We start from the raw sequence: 17,917 nt of genomic DNA on the forward strand, positions 1-17,917 counted from the left end.
ATAAATCGTTAACAGTGAAACAACTCAATTACAATCATAACACAATAACATGCAACACACACATAAAATAAAAACGCATCAGCATAAGCAAACACACATAACAAACATCAGCAATACGAGTTCGGTCAGAAAAATTTAAAAAACGTTGTTTTTCGATGCAACGAAAAAAAAAAAGAAAGATATGATCACGCTTGCTTCAAGGATGCTCCAGCTGCAATATCCATTCTATTCGTGACTCTTCCTTGAACCACATGAAAAGCCTTCGGGAGCCCGGATCAAGGAGTGCTTTGCCCGCTTTCACAAACAAGGATTGAGGGATTCTCGATTCCAATTTAGCCAACTCATTGAGGGCTTCCTCGATGCTATTCTTCTCAGGTTTCTCAGGGCTCGATACGGACTTGCTTTTCTTTGCCGACGATGGGGTGTCCTATTGATTCTTCGCGAAACTCCCCCTAAATATGTCCATGCACTCCTGCATTTGTGAGCTCTTGCTTTGCGATCTTTTCGGCACTCGACGTCGAGACTCGGTTAAAATGGGCTCTGCAACATGGAAGGGGTCGTCACTCTCGTCGGATCCTTCTTCAAGATCGACATGGTGTTTCTGCTTTCCCTTCCCCTTAGATAAGAATTCCGCATTTAACCGGCGTTCTTCCTCTAAAGTTGGTGGTGGATCGGTCGAGGATATGCGAAGAACACCGGGGCCACGGAAGAACTAAACAGTTGCTTCTGCAAATCGTAGTGCCTGCAGCCCTTACTCCGAAAAGTCTTGTACGCTATATTCTTCTGTACCAAGAACAACGACATGATCGAAGGAGATTAGTGACATATGTTGAAAACAACAGTAGAAGCCGAACAAACAAAGAAACAACATGTACCTTTATAAACATATCCCAAACATCTGGGTCGGCTGTGATGGTGTTTGTGTCTGCATCAAATCTGACGCTTGTATGCTTTACTATTTCAGAAAAATCGGGTAAAATTTGTCTTCATTCTTTGATACTTGTCATTCACCTTCTGCAAGAATAGATGCTTTTCGGGAAAAAGGTTGATCATTTCATCTGTGATCTCTTTCCAAGTGCTAGTCTTCCATGTTGTAGTGTGTGTTCTTCTCATCTTCTCAAGCATTACGTTTAGGAAAGCTAAGTCCATTTCATCACTCCATTCGATGATATTTTCCCCTTTTTGAGCCATGCTGCATGCAGTTGCTATAGCAAAACCTCAACAAATAACAGGCAAAACAAGATGAATAACAGACAAACAAAAGTTCGCAGCATAAAGACAATGCAGAAACGAACAAATAGCGACTGCCATCTCGCGTAAATCCATGAGCCTATTTTTGGGAAAAAAATGAATGCGCAGCAGTAGGGTATCAGTTAAGATCCGAACTTCTATGGTGTTTTTCGCAACAAATTGATCACAAACAGCTCACGATTTTACCAAGTATTATAACTGTAGAGAACAAAAGCAATCAAAGTCCTCACACTGATGCTTGCAAACTCAAATTTCACTGACCAACAGTAACTTCTCAGACAATTTCTCAGCAGAACAGATGCTTTTCGAACTAACATAAACACATCAACATGTCACAGTCGGCGAGCAAGTTATCAAACGTTTAATTAATCAACATTTCATTGTTTAGTATACCTAATATTAATTTAAAATTTTATTCAAGCTTATAAGTACTTATTAGTATCATAGAAATTGTTTACAAAGTTATGCACTAGCTCATATTATTCTTCTATCCATATAAATGAATTATTGAAAACTGTAAAAGCGTTTGGGGAAAAAGAAAAAAGAAAAAGAGAACGATCTTTTTTATTTAACCCTATGAAATGCACTGATGATGCATGAGAATAATTTTTTGAATGCAACCTCTTATAACTTTGAATCAAGCGATGCCAAATATATTTGAGGAACTTTAATTCTTATGTTTTTAATCTATAAATTCTTCTTCCCAATGTATTATTATGTTTATTTATTACTTGTAGAGAACACACAGTATAGTATAGCATGCAATTTCAAATATACATTATCATCCGTACATGTCTTGTGCCATATCTGATGCATGTCATAAATAAAATTTGCTATAAGAACAGAGACATAGTCTTATAAGTGCAGACAAAAACAACAATCATAGTCGTGAGTTGAAGCATTCAAACTTCGCAGAATTCAATGGGCTAACAAACATCAGCAGCAATCGGTCATCAAGTGCATCGTAGCATTGAGCTAACAAACATCAACATGAAAAATTTCAACAGCATGCATCTCAGCCCACGCTGGGTCTGTCAACGAAGAACAACGACAATAGAGCACTTGGAGACAGATGCGATCGAACATACCTGAACTGCACAATGCTTCGGCTGGGATTCTCGTCTGCCGCTGCTTAAATCGGCAAATTCAACTGAGAACAGAGCACGTCGAGGGGCTCCTACAACTTTGCAAGATACGCGAGATGTCAGACAAGCATGCTGGAGCACATAAGAAAATAGAATAATTCCTGACAAGATTCATCCCCTTTCACTGTGAAGAAGCTCCTCTGCTCGTCACGGACGAACAGTGTCTGCATTCGACGCCATTGATGGAATGGAAGTGTGAAATCGATGGAATTGACGGTATGGAGGTGAGTAATCGATGAAATTGACGGAACCCACTTACCAATCGGGTTCTTCCGCGCTCGATTTCAGATTATTGCAGCCAATTTCGTTGATGCTATGCAACCCTACCAACGCTGGGAGGAGGGAGCTTCACGGCTTCTGTCGTTCTTCGGTCCAACGGCCATCTGCGCAGTGAAAATTAGTAAATGGCACTTTCACCCACCGACAGTTCTATTGGGTCCCACAGCATTGAAATTTCAGACACATTTTGTCGGGTAGCCCTTTGGATGGAGTTGAGTTGGAAAATGTTTCCAATCCAAACAAGCTCTTAATATGGCAATTGAACTTTGTACGACTAGTTGTGCACTTTTTCAGGATGTACCCTAGTTGATCTGGATGTCAACAAGCTCGCGCTTGGTCATGCACCTGTGTTCCTGGCTCTGGTTCGGCTTGAGACCTTAATGATATCGCATAGGCCATTAAATTTTGAGAACCAAGGGAACCGAGATAAGAAAAATCAGAGTAGATAACCAAAAGAGCAATGAATTAGTTGTTGAAATTGTAATATGGGTCGAAGATTGTCCCAGGCCATAAGAGTAGGGTTTGTTCCGACGACTGGTCAAAGTCTTAGAACAACGAGGTCGAGTATTACTAAATTCGACCCTAATATTTATTAGGTTGTCTTGAACTTCCATCGTGCATGACGCCTTAATTAAGACTTGAGACGAGAAAAAATTTTGAAAACAGAAAACTTCTTTTTTCGGGTGCGCATCATGTTATTCATAAGGTTAATGAATCCCGTAAAATCAAAAATCGAGTTGGGTCAATCAGTAAGAGATTTTTAAATAACGAATTTTCTCTATTTACAATAATTCAGTTTAAAAATATCATTTTTAAAAAAATAAGCATCGAATCTATTAAACCAATCAACGATGATAGAGACACCTTTTTTATGATACGAACTTTGATATCGGTAAGTTTAATTGAATATCGACTAATTCATGGATGGCAGAAATAATTTTGGTCTTAGGAACTCCCCCTTCCAACTTCCATGATCCCGTCCCTCACGCTCTCTATTATTAAAAAAGCTCACGCCTTATCAGGCTCCTCGTGGGGACACGTGGCGTCATCCTACGGCTCCATCCGGAGACGAAATTTGAATGGAAAGTGCCGAGCAACCACTCAAAAAAAAATCCAAAAAGAAAAGGAAAAAAAGAAAAAGGACAGGAAAGGAAAAGTGGGGGCCAAGGCCGAAGGAGCCAAGTGGAATGAAATAACCGGCGGGGTCATGGAAGGCGAAACGACGTCGTCCCCACCATGTGGGACGGCGTGCGATCTGTGTCGTGTCCACTTACTACTACCGCTGCTCCCAAAAATTCAAAACGCCGTTAGGGACCCACCGACGCTTCGCTGCTCGCTGGCTTGTTCCCTCTCCTCCACTCATTTTGACTTGGGGAGATCGCATACAATGTCTTTCTTCCACATTGTACCAAACCGATTGCTTGCTGCCAATTTGTGGAATAGAATTTCATAAAATTGTAACACATGTGGTGGCAAATCGAGGATAACGAAGGCAATTGTCCCGACGAATTTGGTCATGATCACCGCATCACATCCGATCATTTTATCGAATGTTGCGAGGAGGATTCGAAAATATTACCCGAGACTGAGATGGACCGAGGACAATAAATAGCCTTTGAACTAAAGCTATTCTATACAAAGTAAAAGGTGTTTCAGGGAGGAGCCTCTGTATTCAATGCGGCTGCTGTTCTCGAATGGCCAAAGTGAGACGGAGATGACAATCAACATAAACCTTACGGGAGGGGTCGGATCTCAGTCTTATGTCGGTCCAACGACTTCGAGTGTTTCATCAACGGGAACTATGAAATTCACTCGACTCGAAAATCATTGTTGTTGCCTTTTTTTTTTTTCAATTACCCAAGGAGAGGAAAAAAAAAAAAAAAAAAAAAAAGAGGACAGGAAAAGGAATTGATGCCCAATTTTAATTTTGCTCTCGCACGAGCGCAACCATCAGGCAGGTGCCACGGCCACACCAAACTTCAAAAATTCAAAGCCCCGCAAACCGACCAAAAGCTTCCTCACCCCCAAACACCCCCCCCAAAAAAAAAAAAAAAAAAATTAGCGCCCAAGCAGGTCGTCTTCGGTTTTACTCATTCCCATCTCTCTCTCTCTCTCTCTCTCTCTCTCTCTCTCTCTATACAGTGTGGACTCATTACTCTCTCTCTCTCTCTCTCTCTGTAAAATCAAACCAGAGCTCAGCTCCATCCAACCCCAAAAGCCTCCTCCTTCCATGTAATGTAAGAAAAATATCTTCCCACCTCATTCAAACCTTCCCCCCCTCTCTCTCTCTACCTCCGTCCGTCAGTAGTCTTGGTCCCGGTCTCTTCTCATTGGTGCTTTGATCGGCATTTGGAGAGGGAACCGTCTGCCGCCTCAGATCGGAGCTGTGTCGGCGGGTTCAGTGGTGCGAGGGGCGATTTGAGGTCATCGGCGAGCTTACCGGTCGATTTCTGCTGAGGGATGAGTACAATGGGGAGGCAGGGACAGAGATCTGGCGCTACCGCTGTGCACCACCAGCGGCAGTACTCTGACAACTTCCTTGAGAACTCCTCCAATGGGAGGTGGCTCCAGTCCGCTGGGCTCCAGCACTTGCAGTCCTCAAGCACCTCCATTCCTCCCCTTCAGGTGGTCCCTCAGCTCGGATTCCTCCCTGTTGTTATGTGTCTTATGTTGATGTACGGAGATGAAAAATAGCTGAGTTCCGTGTACCATCGAGAAATTTATAGATTCGAGAAATGGAGTTTTTGAAATGATGTTGAGAGATGCAGGGGAAGGATTAGCTTAAAGTAAGTAGATTTAGATCTTCGCGATGGTGGATCTGTCTTCAGTATTTGAAATTTCAGCTCTTTGTTCCATGCTTCTATCGCGGTCATTTGTTTGAGGTAGTACGTACCGTCCAGATCACGACAAATAAGCTCTGTGTGCTCCATCCGATCGATTTGGAAACATGTCCAAGAAAATTATAAGCGGGAATGAAAGATCAAGTATTTGAATTACTTGAAAGGTCAAGTATTTGATTTAAATAGTTTCTTTGTCGAATATGAATACAGGAGTATAATTTCTATGGCGGTGGGGGAGGGCAAGGATCAAGAATGTTTCGCAATGTGCAGAGGAGCTACAATGGAGCTAATGAATTCTTTGTGGAGCCATCCACGCCTCCCATGAACTCAAGGTCATCAAGCCAAAGAAAGAATGGGGAGGACTCGCCCAGCGAGTTCAGTCCTGGACTTCTGGATCTGCACTCCTTCGATACTGAGCTTATTCCTGAGGTGGGTTTTTAATTTCAATCAATTCACTTGCACATTTCACCTCATCTTACCTGTTGCCCAAAAGCTTTTGCTGGTGAGGTGATGTTACATTTTACCGAAGGCTGCTCAAAAGCTGCTTTGGAGCTGTTATGATAGATTCTTTTTCTGGTACTCTCATAGTTAGTCCAATTCTTTTTCTGGTACTCTCATTGTTAGTTCAATAACTGGAGTTTTATTTTGCATATTTAGATATTCTCTCAAACTAATTCATACTATTCGGCAGTGAATCGATTTAAGAGTAGTGATGCATTATCCATTATATTTGCTAATGGCGAAATTTCATCATGTCAACAGATGCCTACCTCTGGCCTCTTTGATGGGCCTTCCATTCATCATCCTGTTCGTGGTAGAAGCTTTGATGATTCGGAACCCTTCATCACAGGCAACAAACAGACCACCAGAGTCCGTGGCCAACCAGAGAATAACCTCTTGAAAAGTTTTGCTGCAGACACTGGCAAAGCAAGTTCTGTTGCAAAGATCAAAGTAGTGGTATGTTCTGGTTCCCCTTATGTTAGCCTGCTGCATTCTTCCTATGTATATCTTCCTACGGAAGTCATAATAACTCATGTAAAAGCTCTTTGCTGGTTGATCACTTAACATTATAGTGTTTAATTTACTTCGGCTGATCGTATATATCACAGGTTCTACTATAATCTCACCCCAAATAAAATGGCTTCTGCTGCTAATTTTGCTCTTTGTACTTGCTGCTTCTTCTGTCAGGTGCGAAAGCGGCCACTTAACAAGAAGGAATTGGCTAAAAATGAAGAAGACATCATTGAGACACATTCTAATTCTCTTACAGTTCATGAGACAAAACTTAAGGTAATGATTCCTGCCTGATCAATGATCACCACGATTTTAGATAATTTTGGAAGAAATTGCTATCTATGATCTGTCTCTCAATTCAAAAGTCAATTATAAACCACTGTTTCCCTTTCTGGTTTTAAATCTTTTTTTGCAGGTTGACTTGACAGAATATGTGGAGAAGCATGAATTTGTTTTTGATGCAGTGTTAAACGAGGAGGTTTCAAATGATGAAGTGAGTATTAACATCATATTAAAAGTTCAATGGGAACATACATGGACACATTATGGCCTGCAAAAATGCCCATGGTAGCTAATGGTCTTTTATTTGTTCCTCAGGTTTACCGCGAGACTGTGGAGCCCATAGTTCCAATAATTTTCCAAAGGACTAAAGCAACTTGCTTTGCATATGGCCAAACAGGTGAATAGTTTTAAATTGGAAATGATTGGGTTATGAACTTGCCTTTAGGCGAACCATGATTCAAGGGTCATCACTTATAACGACTTTTCTTCATAATAAAGAAAAAAAGACTTACTATCTTTGGGATCTGATGCTACACCGCTGCTCAATCCCTTAGGGGAATCAACTTTAGATACACCTATTGTGAGGTTATGCTGATTTTAGCTTTTCATTTATCTTCAGGCAGTGGGAAAACATTCACTATGAAACCATTGCCCCTTAAAGCATCACGAGACATATTGAGGTTGATGAACCATACCTACCGAAACCAAGGATTTCAGCTGTATGTTAGCTTCTTCGAAATATATGGAGGAAAACTATTTGATCTTCTGAGTGATCGGAAGTAAGTGAATGGTCATCTTCTTTCTTCTAATTACTTAATAGACTGCATGTTATTCTTATAATGTTTCACTTTGATAGGAAACTTTGCATGAGAGAAGATGGAAAGCAGCAAGTCTGCATCGTGGGATTGCAAGAGTATCGAGTCTCAGATGTGGAGACAATTAAGGAGCTCATTGAGAAGGGAAGTTCTACTAGGAGTACTGGCACAACAGGAGCCAACGAGGAATCCTCTCGATCTCATGCCATACTTCAGCTGGCTATCAAGAGATCCATTGATGGTAATGAGTCAAAGCCTCCTCGCGTTGTCGGCAAGCTTTCGTTCATTGATCTTGCCGGAAGTGAACGTGGTGCCGATACCACTGATAATGATAAGCAAACAAGGTACGGATTTGTTGTTCATTTTAATTATGAGAGTAGTATTTTGATGAGGAAAATCTGTTTCACTCTTGAGAAGCATTCTCCATGTCAAGTTTATGTTGAACGGAGGATTCTTACCTTTGATAGACCAGTTCTGTTGTGTATAATCTCTGTGATGGTATGGGGATGTTTGTAGAACTTCGACTAATTAGTACGCATCTAATTGCGAGAGCAGAATGGAAGGTGCAGAAATCAACAAGAGCCTACTTGCACTGAAGGAATGCATCAGAGCTTTGGACAATGATCAGGGTCATATTCCTTTCAGAGGGAGTAAATTAACTGAGGTTCTGAGAGATTCCTTTGTTGGAAATTCACGGACTGTCATGATATCATGCATTTCGCCGAGCTCTGGTTCATGTGAACACACACTCAATACCCTAAGATATGCTGACAGGTGAATGAATTGATTGGAAGGAAATAAATTCTGCATTTTGGATTTTAGTTCACTTCATATTTGCATTTCTTACGGTGCTCTATCCGCATACTATTCTCCCAGGGTGAAGAGCCTCTCTAAAGGAAACAATGCTAAGAAGGATGTTGTAAACCTAAAGGAATCAATTAGTGTGCCCTTGTCCTCTGTTGCATCTAATGCATCCAATTTTGAGGAAGATATTAACAATACATGGGCAGAAGAAACGGCAGCAGATGACTATGATTTTTCTGAAGAGTCGTATGAGCAAGAGAGACCCACGTTGAAGAAGAGCAGTGGGAGGTTGGAGACCTTCAATCTCCCTCCTCAACAGGAAAGGTCACAGAGATCCAACTTCCAGAACAAATGGAAGGACCAGCAGAAAGTGAATGCTGGCAACACCCAAGCGGAGGATGATCTCGATGCACTTTTAAAGGTAACGGTATTTGAAAAGATGATGTGCATCGATAGATAGCTTAAGGGGGTTGCTGACTTTTGGAATGCTTTTATGTTTTCAGGAAGAGGAAGATCTTGTCAATGCTCATCGGAAGCAAGTGGAGGATACTATGAACATTGTTCGAGAGGTAAATAGTCTGATCAACAGCACTATTTTCTTAATTTTATGACTTAAAAATTCCTCAGCAAATATATCACTTGCACAAGTAACAATTCCCGCCGGTTCATCTAGATGTGTCCACTGTGCCTTAACATTGTATGCTTAACATTGTATCAGCCCATGTTTTGGATTTCTAGTTGAGGCAATTTTTCTGTTTAGTTGCAGAATATTCTAGATTTTTGTTTCGTGAAATATGCATTTAAAGCTCTTTCTCCTTAAAACTCAGAGAAAATTGAAGACATGTTTTAATGCAACCTGAAAACTTACCATCTATCTCGTGTTACTCGGGAAACAGAGAACAGGCAACCAAACTGGGCTTAGCAACAGAAGTATATAAATTAGTGCCCAGGTGCCAAATTACGAAATATAACCTGGGCTTTATGTATGGTTTCAGGAAATGGATTTGCTTGTTGAAGCGGACCAACCAGGGAACCAGCTAGATGACTACATGAGTAGATTGAATGCAATCCTCTCCCAGAAGGCTGCAGGGATTCGTCAGCTGCAAACCCGCTTGGCTCAGTTTCAGAAGCGTCTCAAGGATCATAATGTCTTGGTCTCTTCTGCTTACTGAGAAGGCTATAGACCCAACAACTCTCTGATAGGTACATTGGAGTTCTTGCTCAATGGTGTTATTCGGTGTTCTGATGCGCTTCTCAGGGTATGACTTCGGCAGGAGGGGACATTATTCATTCCCTTCCTTGAGTTGGTTTGCTGTGAGACGATTTGCTGGGATGATTAATCTCTGTATTTCTGATAAAGATAATCTCCAACCTGATTTGGATCATCTCCAACCTGATATGAGGGGTTGGTGTATCTTGTTCTTTCAATTTTTGGATCAGAAAGCTCCCTTTAATCTACACCGCGCTGTTTTACTCATTTGTAGCAAGTCGGAGGAATCAACAAAAACACATGCTCTGTAAAGCTCATCACTTGGTTCCTTGCTGATGGAATGTTATCATTGTTTGGTATTTGATCACTTCCGAGTGGGATGTGGAAGGATTTACAAATGAAAGATGCCGTGAATGTAATTTATTTAATTTATTATGTTTATTTGATTCACCAGCTGTCTTTTTTCTTCCCTCTTGTTTCCGCACCATCCTGTCGAATGTACATGACGTCGTGCTTAATCCTTGGTGCAATGCATTCATGTCCATCAGCAATAGCATCGGTCGTTCTATCGCCATAAGAAAGTGCAAGCAGATCTCACTGATTTGTCGATCTCTCGCACCATCCATGCTTATCGAGGAACTTCCTCCAACAATTTTCTAGCAAGAAAAACGAATTATGTACTGACTATTCACAAAGCCAACTCGTGCTCTGGCCAAAACAGTTATCCGGACTCGTCATGAACAAAGCTTAAGGCTAGGAATGACATTAAGTATAGATCGTGCTGTATATATATTAAGGATGAAAGATCGAAAAGCAAGACCTTGAGCAAATAGCAACCGAACCGAAGCTCCAACATGACAATAAAACAAGGCCTAATACCTCAGGCACGCACCCACCATTTTACACACGATATGATGATGCTGATGATACTCACTATGCTGATATATATGCAAACAAGTACTCTGATTTCACCAAAAGCTCGCCTACTAATTCCAACCGTACCGATGGCGTGATCTTGAACTTGTCAAACATGTATCCTGCTCAGAACAAGCTATGGCTCTCATCGCAGGGCCCGGCTTGCGGTCCGCCTCTGCCCCAGATTCCTGCCCAGGAGGCTCGGGGCTTGCCGAGCGGGGGAGCGAGAGAAGTCGGAGTACATGTCCAGGAAGAACTTGTCGACGATCCCGACGTAGACGGGGCTCGTGAGGCGGGAGTAGTAATGCAGTGCCTCCTCTACGTCCAGCACATGCTCCATATCTCTCAGCTCCACCATCCCCAGTTCCTTCATCTTCTTTGACAACGCAAATCCTCCTTCTTCCCCTCCTCCTCTGAATGAAGTAGAATGACATGAATTCCCCACCTTGACCTTCTCCAACTGCTCTCCTTCCTCTTCTTTAGGAACAGTACTCACCTTCTTCCCAATGCTAATGCTCCCACCAGCCTCCTCGTCTTCTTCCTCCACTTCCTTGGCTTCCTCGGTTCCGGCCCTCTTTCCGGGGAACCCGGGATAAGAATCCTCTGTTCGGGAATCACCCTTTACTCCTTGCTCTCTCCAGCTGGCACAGGAGAATGGGTGGAGATAGGATGGCCTGGGGAGCTTCCGGAAGCCATCGAAGAGGAGGCAGTGTTTGAGGCTGTGAAGTGTCTTGTTGAAGAACTTCTTCCCCTTCTTTTGGAGTGAATCTCTCAGCTGCATCTTCTCCTTCGTGCCTTTCTCACTTCTTTGTGCTGTGCTTTTCTTCTCTCTATATCCCCCGGACTGTTTTAGTTGTCTCACATCAATGTCCTAATGTCAGAGATGGATAGAGAGAGAGAGAGAGAGAGAGAGAGAGAGAGACAAGGAGATGACAGTCGAAAAAAAAAGACAAGCAATGGATAGGAATAAGGATCCTAAAGGGGTTGTTTGCTTTGGCTCAATCTTTGTTTCCTGTCAGGATCCTGCTTGATTATAATGTTCTCTCTTTGTGAATCTTCTAAAGTGTCATCATGGAGATTTTCATGGACTTTGGTACTACTGACTTTGCTAAAGACATGTAAAATGAACGGTGAAAGTTCTCAACTGGGTTGGTCCGGTGGGCCATCGTACAACTCCCTTGGTAAAAAATTTATCTTTAGAGTCTCCATGAATCCGTGCAAGAGAATACTCATCTCAGGACTACATGGATGGCTTGTGTTATATACTTGGCATGAGTTTGCGTGATATTCACGTAAATCAAATGATTAGTCGAACGAAGTTCGGATAGCACTGTTATAAATAAAAAAGAAAAATGACTTTATTTGATTTTGGAGGTTTTTTTTTTTACTTTACTCCACTTAATTTAATTTATTTTCAATTCAACAATACAATTATTACTTATATTTTTTTAAAAAAAATTTAACCATTCAATTCAATATTTAATATTAAATTTTCTCGACTATTCATTATTTTTTTCACAATTCAATAATATAATCATTACATTTTCTCTCTTTTTTTTTTTTCATAATTCAACAACACAATTATTACTTTTTTTTTTAATTTTCTCTCCCCACCTTATTATTATAACCCAATTAAATATATATATATATATATAGTTGGAATAGAATATTTCCAAACAACCGCTAAGGTGAAAATACAGCAGACGCATTGATTGAGATAATAACCCAATTAAATATATATATATATATATATAGTTGGAATAGAATATTTCCAAACAACCCCTAAGGTGAAAATACAGCAGACGCATTGATTGAGATGAAGAGAAATGAAGAAAGGCAAAGGTCGGTTGGTAAGAACTAATTATGATGGTGAATGTCTGGCTGCCGATTTTGTCGTATAATATTTTGATGCGAAGCCCTAAGGGTAAAATCGATTAAATGGTTAAAGTACTTTGAGCCAGTTTTAGGACAAGAAAGTACTTTGAGCCAGTTTTAGGACAAGAGGGGGGGCCCTTCGCGTTGTTGAATGGTCATCATCGACATTAAAAGGGTTCCCATTTACTTGTCAATTGCACAAATTATGGCCGTTTTCTCATGGCACAGTAGTCGCACGTCCCGCATTGATGGCCAAGAGATAATGGGCAGATGGTCGAAGGCATACTCGAAATCCTCGAGCATGACATGTCACTGGTATTTCCATATCACATGGTCATCTAGTCGGGGATGTGTGAATCGTGTATTCGTGACACAGGAAACCGAGTTATGGTCATCTAAGAACCCAATAAATGGGATTAAAAACCCTGAATGGAATGCAACAGTTCATGCCTTCAACCTGCAGGAATTTTTAGCGCATGCAGCATTACTGCAGGAAAGACAAACAGAGAAAAAACTACCAAAAAGTTGTGGTTAATTGTTTTCGATCGTATTCATGAATTCCTGGCCAGATAAAAGCGAACAACCGTTTGATGTGTAAGATTGGACCCATACTAACGGGTGCTGAGGAAGTCGATACCCACGTAAGAGGGACCATATAATAACTGCCATAACATGGCCACCTTTAGTATGGACTCTGACATATAAGGACTTGCTTCTGCTCTATCATATATGCAGATGACAATTCCTGATCGACCCATATCATATTATACAATGACTGCTCCCATTTGCTTATACTAAATATACTTGGGAACTTCATCGAACTACTAATCCACGAATACGGTTTTGAAAGCCTTTCAGAGCACCAAAGTGGTTTTATTCATCTTTCTGTCGGTGCTAGATTCTACACGAGAGCTGGTGCTTCACATTATTGAACCCATAAACATATTGGTTTGAGTCGTAAAATGGAAAAGAAAAAACCTTTTGGCAATATGACGTGCATAGTTAATCTGTTTGAGTACTGTACACGGTGTCCATCGTGCGAAAGACCTGCGATCCTCTATTTCTTGTTGAACTTGAAGAACTGATGCAACAGCCTGTGTACTTCACCGTAGCTGTCAGTGGACGGAACGAAGCTGTCCTTAATCCACTTCGGGAGTTTGTTGGTTGGGTGAGGATGGCTCCCCTTTGAGGGATTCAAAGCATACCTCTTGTCAACTAACAGGATCGCCGCATAGTCGCCTATGTGACGAATTGCTCTACCTGAAAAAAATGAAAAATGAACATAACTTCAAGTATTAATCAATATAAGAATCAAAAGAGAAAATCCATTTCTATCACACAAACAAGAGAGTTAGAACCCACCGATTGATTGATTCACAGCTTTCATGCAAAGGTTTTCATAGTATGCCTTCCCTTTCTGTCCACAACTTCTGAGGATCTGAAATCCAGTTTGAGCATCTCCACCATCGTTTTCATCCATAACTGAGAATTTGGGAGTTGACAGATTCGAGTCCCCGAGACTATCAATGTGCTTTATCCTCTCGACCAGTTCAATGTCCGACGGGTTAGGGTAAGGCAATCCTACCATAACGATGCACCGGCCCATCCCATCGCTGAAATTGATTCCTTCCGATACCTTTCCACCAACTACAGCTAAGAGTACTGCACCATTGAGAGTTGAACTTTTCAGATCCCTACTTGATGATGGGTCACCGATAGTTTCCTTATACTCCTTGAGAACCAATTCTACTTCATTGCTCTTTCTAGGCTCTCTAAATACACGCTTTTTCTTCTTAATCCTATCAAGGATGCCTGAAGCATTCCATGCGTTATAGATTTGTCCTTCATAATCAAATGAAGAGAAGAACACAACAATCCCTTTGGGAACTACAGTCACCAAATTGCAGATCAGTAGCCCCAGCTCCTCTATCTGCATATTTTAAGAGGGTCATGGGCATAACTTCATTGAATTGGCACTAATCAGGGAAGAATGAGATCTCTAAGGCTGGAGCTTACTCACCACAGCTGGTGAACTCCTTGAGGTGTAGCTGAAATCAACGAACCGGCCAGTAGGACCACGGGAAACCGCAACAGGTAGGATACTCTCACGAGGGACAATATGATTGCAAGAGAAGAAATTTAACTGATCTAGGGGTAACCATGGAAACAGCCTTTCTCTTGTTTCTTCAACAGGTTGCAAAGTACCTCCTGCTAGTATAACAGCATGAGCTTCATCTGCAACCTATGGAAGAATGTGGTAATATTAGACAACAACACAATAAAGGGCAAGCTACACACTGTATATGGGTGACCTTTGACAGACCTCAGAAAATATCTTCTCGCCCGTTAGCATAACATATTTAATATATCCTCCTTGTAGACCTGAGGCTGTTGTTCTGGCCCTTGAAATGATAATTCTTCCATCACCATTTTTGTAAGTAAGGGAAAGCAGCATATCTGCTAATGCTCGGAAACTGGACAAGGTGCTTTCATCCTCACCAACTGCCCGGTTGTTATTCAACATGTTATCAGTTTGTTGGGTTGATAATTTACTGCCGTAGCCACTTACCTAGGAAACATTTCCACTCTGCAATCATGAGGTGCATGGAAAGAAGGGGCACATAGGAACAGTATATCAGCTATAAAATGAGAAAATTACCTTGTGGATGATGTTGCTTTCCTTTACATAGTTGAGCAATTTCAGAAAATTGATGTTGTCTATATTGAGTTCAAATAAAAAATCATTGATGGCCATGGAAGAATCACTCAGAAGTTTTGCATTGGAGAACTTCCCTGCATCTTCTGGACAACTTGCACGATCTTTACAGTCCTCATTGAGGGTTTGGAGGAAACCCTGAGTAATGACGACCAATGTTTGAATATATCTTCGATTGCCATGGCCCAAGAGATTATGGAACTTTTCTAGATAACTTTTTAGATGGAAATACACATCTTCCAGCTGCAGGAGACAAGGAATAAGAATTAAGCAGACACTGTTTTCAGCTATGCTAACAAATAGGTCTGTAAGCATAAAATGCGAGCTTTTTGTCACTTATCCGAGAAAAAAAAAAGTTATTCTCTAAAATTTTCACATTGGTGCTCATATAATGATTGCTAGACAGGTTCTTCATCAAACAGAAAAACCCAGAGCTAAAAAATTGAGTAGGTCCAAGGAAGATCACTTCACCAGCTCTTGTTATCTATGTATTAATAAATTCAAATGCAGAACTAACTATGCTTGAGATGAAATTAGCAGTAATACTTAAAAGGTTTTATTCTAGTCACCTGGGATGAGGTTATCTTTGCATCATACATGCTGATAAGTGAATCAGCTAGATTGTGTGCCTCATCTATAATGACGACACTATTCTTCAAATTCAGACCAAGGGAGTCTCTCGAAGATTTTGACAGAAGAGATTGGTAAGGAAGAATCACGAGATCAGCAACCGAGGCCATGCTTCGAGAGCCGTAATATGGACATGTTCCTATTGAATGTCCAAGATGAACAAGATCTTCGATATCCATGGCTCCTTGTTGAGATAATTGATCCTTGAACTGCCTCTGTAGCTTGTGCTTTCTAAGCATCGGGCATCCAGAAGTTGCCTTTGTCCGCCTTGCTGTTCCTCCAGTACATAAATTCTGAAAAAACCATGCAATTGGTAACTGATGGGCCTCATCAGGACAACCTCAATGACCAGATTATATTTTTTTCTTTTCTAAGGAGAAACTGATTATTCCCTAAGAGCGAGCAAATTTATACTCAAAACAAGTGAAAAAAGGTACCGAGTTCATGACTTTTAGCACTCTTTTATAAGCATGATGTCGTAGAGCATGAAGCAATTCATACTTCGTTTGTAGCATTGAAATCCTTTCAGATATTTACAGTGCAGGGAGTACCAAGTATAACAAAATACGTCTTGCTATTTGAGATGAACATGCATTATCCTGTCTGACATGAAACACATGGCAACAAAAGTGCAGAAAATATACGACGACATAGGTCGTTTATTCTGTTCGATAAGTACAATGGAAGTTACATTGAATGATTTGGTCCCTACACATTAGATTCACTTCAAAGTTGTTAAGCCTCTTGATAAAGATCAGCATACCATTTATAGCTAATGAGAACAAGTGAGTTCTAAACAAAAAATAACAAACATTAAGGGGCATTGTGAAATCATTGATCCAACATTGATTATTGAACATTATGCAATATATTAATTGTCAAACAAGTACATCACAAGCATATATTACCTTAACTTTTGAAGCTTCAGTTTTCTTGTTCTTTTGAAGCTCCAAGCATCGTTCATTGATGCTAGTGGAATTCCCGAGTTTTAAAACATCTGAAAAACAATCATATCTCAATATATGACAAATGAAAACCATAGCATGGTGACGTGATTGATTCAGGGAGGTACTGCACACCTTCGTTAATGCAAAAGTTCTTCCTGGAGCCCAAACACACAACCTTCATATCACTAGCAAAAGAAGTTTTCTTCAGCTCTTTTACAAACTGAGAAAGCTGAGAATGGGTCCGACTGCAGAAGTAAACCTTCAAACGCCCTTCCTCATCCTCATTGTCAGATTGATTGTCATCCTCCTCGCTCGATGAACTAACAGACACCCCACCAACCTTTCTCTTCGATCTTCCAACCCCACCAATCTCTTCATCTTCACTTTGGTACTCCTCCAGCAGAAATTCCTTTTCATCTAGCTCCTCTCCAGCATCATTCTTTTGCACATTGTCAATTTTTCTCGCAGTCGGGATATCTTTATCCTCTGCACTCCTTGAAGACAAGTTCTTGCGACTTTCCCCATTCTTTCTCTTCTCAGCTTTGCCTATCGCTACTCCATATTTCTTCTTTGTCGGTTTTCTATCATCGACTTTGTCATTTTTGGTTACTACAAAATTTCTTATCCAATCAGGTTCATCATCTGAATTAGGCTGGTCGCCCGATGACCCATTTTGATCGGGATTGCTCGGCAAATATTTCTGCTTCTCTTTCTGATCAGCCAACCACTGCAACGCACTGCAAATTATGCTTAATGTTTTACCAGTTCCTGAAAAGCAGAAAATGCCCAAACTACATAAGCTACAGCAAACATTTCCCTTTCAACATGATCAATCAATGCACATTCATATCGATCCCATCATTTCTCAGAATTGAATATCGAAGTCATAGAGAGAGCTGACCTGTGGGGCTCTCGAGCATGGAGATGCCGCCTCGGTCGAGAGAGCTATACAGAGCGTTCATAAAGTCAATTTGGATGGAGTACGGCTGGAACGGAAAGGCCGGGAACTTCCGGTCTCCTCTTCCATCCGCCATTTTCAGCTCCGACGCGGTAGCAGAGAGAGCGAGGCCGAGAAGGTTCCGATAGGAATTTGGCGCTGAAATTGGATTTTCTCTTCCCGCCATGCGGCCATGGACCGGTGGACGGGCCGCAAGAGGAGAGGAGAGAGAAGGTTCAGGTGGCGCGATAGCGGGA

At 41.2% G+C, this 17,917-nt stretch overlaps 3 protein-coding genes across 3 annotated transcripts; 1 reads left to right on the forward strand and 2 right to left on the reverse strand.

Annotated features, from left to right (window-relative positions):
- The first annotated feature begins 4,758 nt into the window (after nucleotides 1-4,758).
- LOC116200693 (kinesin-like protein KIN-13B) lies at nucleotides 4,759-10,068 on the forward strand. The gene is made up of 12 exons (XM_031531548.1): nucleotides 4,759-5,300; nucleotides 5,726-5,944; nucleotides 6,278-6,472; nucleotides 6,704-6,805; nucleotides 6,945-7,022; nucleotides 7,127-7,208; nucleotides 7,431-7,590; nucleotides 7,668-7,970; nucleotides 8,182-8,400; nucleotides 8,503-8,851; nucleotides 8,934-8,999; nucleotides 9,426-10,068. The coding sequence occupies exons 1-12, from the start codon at nucleotides 5,136-5,138 to the stop codon at nucleotides 9,600-9,602; spliced, it is 2,115 nt and encodes a 704-aa protein (XP_031387408.1). The 5' UTR covers nucleotides 4,759-5,135; the 3' UTR covers nucleotides 9,603-10,068.
- A 332-nt stretch (nucleotides 10,069-10,400) lies between these two features.
- On the reverse strand, nucleotides 10,401-11,561 carry LOC116200696. The gene has a single exon (XM_031531551.1). The coding sequence runs from the start codon at nucleotides 11,334-11,336 to the stop codon at nucleotides 10,701-10,703; it is 636 nt and encodes a 211-aa protein (XP_031387411.1). The 5' UTR covers nucleotides 11,337-11,561; the 3' UTR covers nucleotides 10,401-10,700.
- A 1,705-nt stretch (nucleotides 11,562-13,266) lies between these two features.
- Nucleotides 13,267-17,820, reverse strand: LOC116200692 (ATP-dependent DNA helicase DDX11). Its single transcript, XM_031531547.1, has 9 exons — nucleotides 17,625-17,820; nucleotides 16,856-17,491; nucleotides 16,685-16,773; nucleotides 15,716-16,069; nucleotides 15,090-15,389; nucleotides 14,754-14,999; nucleotides 14,451-14,672; nucleotides 13,793-14,360; nucleotides 13,267-13,690 (listed from the first exon to the last, which is right to left on the reverse strand). The coding sequence occupies exons 1-9, from the start codon at nucleotides 17,755-17,757 to the stop codon at nucleotides 13,488-13,490; spliced, it is 2,751 nt and encodes a 916-aa protein (XP_031387407.1). The 5' UTR covers nucleotides 17,758-17,820; the 3' UTR covers nucleotides 13,267-13,487.
- Between the last annotated feature and the right edge of the window lie 97 nt (nucleotides 17,821-17,917).

Source organism: Punica granatum, chromosome 3 (assembly GCF_007655135.1).
Source record: "Punica granatum isolate Tunisia-2019 chromosome 3, ASM765513v2, whole genome shotgun sequence".
NCBI classification, from domain to species: Eukaryota; Viridiplantae; Streptophyta; class Magnoliopsida; order Myrtales; family Lythraceae; genus Punica; species Punica granatum.

Excerpts from the sequence above, each read along its gene's own strand:
- LOC116200693 (XM_031531548.1), top strand. The coding sequence starts at position 5,136 with ATGAGTACAATGGGGAGGCAGGGACAGAGATCTGGCGCTACCGCTGTG. Across the intron at positions 6,806-6,944 it reads TTCATGAGACAAAACTTAAG|GTTGACTTGACAGAATATGT; the intron begins GTAATGATTCCT and ends CTTTTTTTGCAG. Across the intron at positions 8,401-8,502 it reads ACCCTAAGATATGCTGACAG|GGTGAAGAGCCTCTCTAAAG; the intron begins GTGAATGAATTG and ends CTATTCTCCCAG.
- LOC116200696 (XM_031531551.1), bottom strand. The coding sequence starts at position 11,336 with ATGCAGCTGAGAGATTCACTCCAAAAGAAGGGGAAGAAGTTCTTCAAC.
- LOC116200692 (XM_031531547.1), bottom strand. The coding sequence starts at position 17,757 with ATGGCGGATGGAAGAGGAGACCGGAAGTTCCCGGCCTTTCCGTTCCAG. Across the intron at positions 16,774-16,855 it reads GAACTTTTGCATTAACGAAG|ATGTTTTAAAACTCGGGAAT; the intron begins GTGTGCAGTACC and ends ATTGTTTTTCAG. Across the intron at positions 15,000-15,089 it reads AAAGCAACATCATCCACAAG|GTAAGTGGCTACGGCAGTAA; the intron begins GTAATTTTCTCA and ends AATGTTTCCTAG.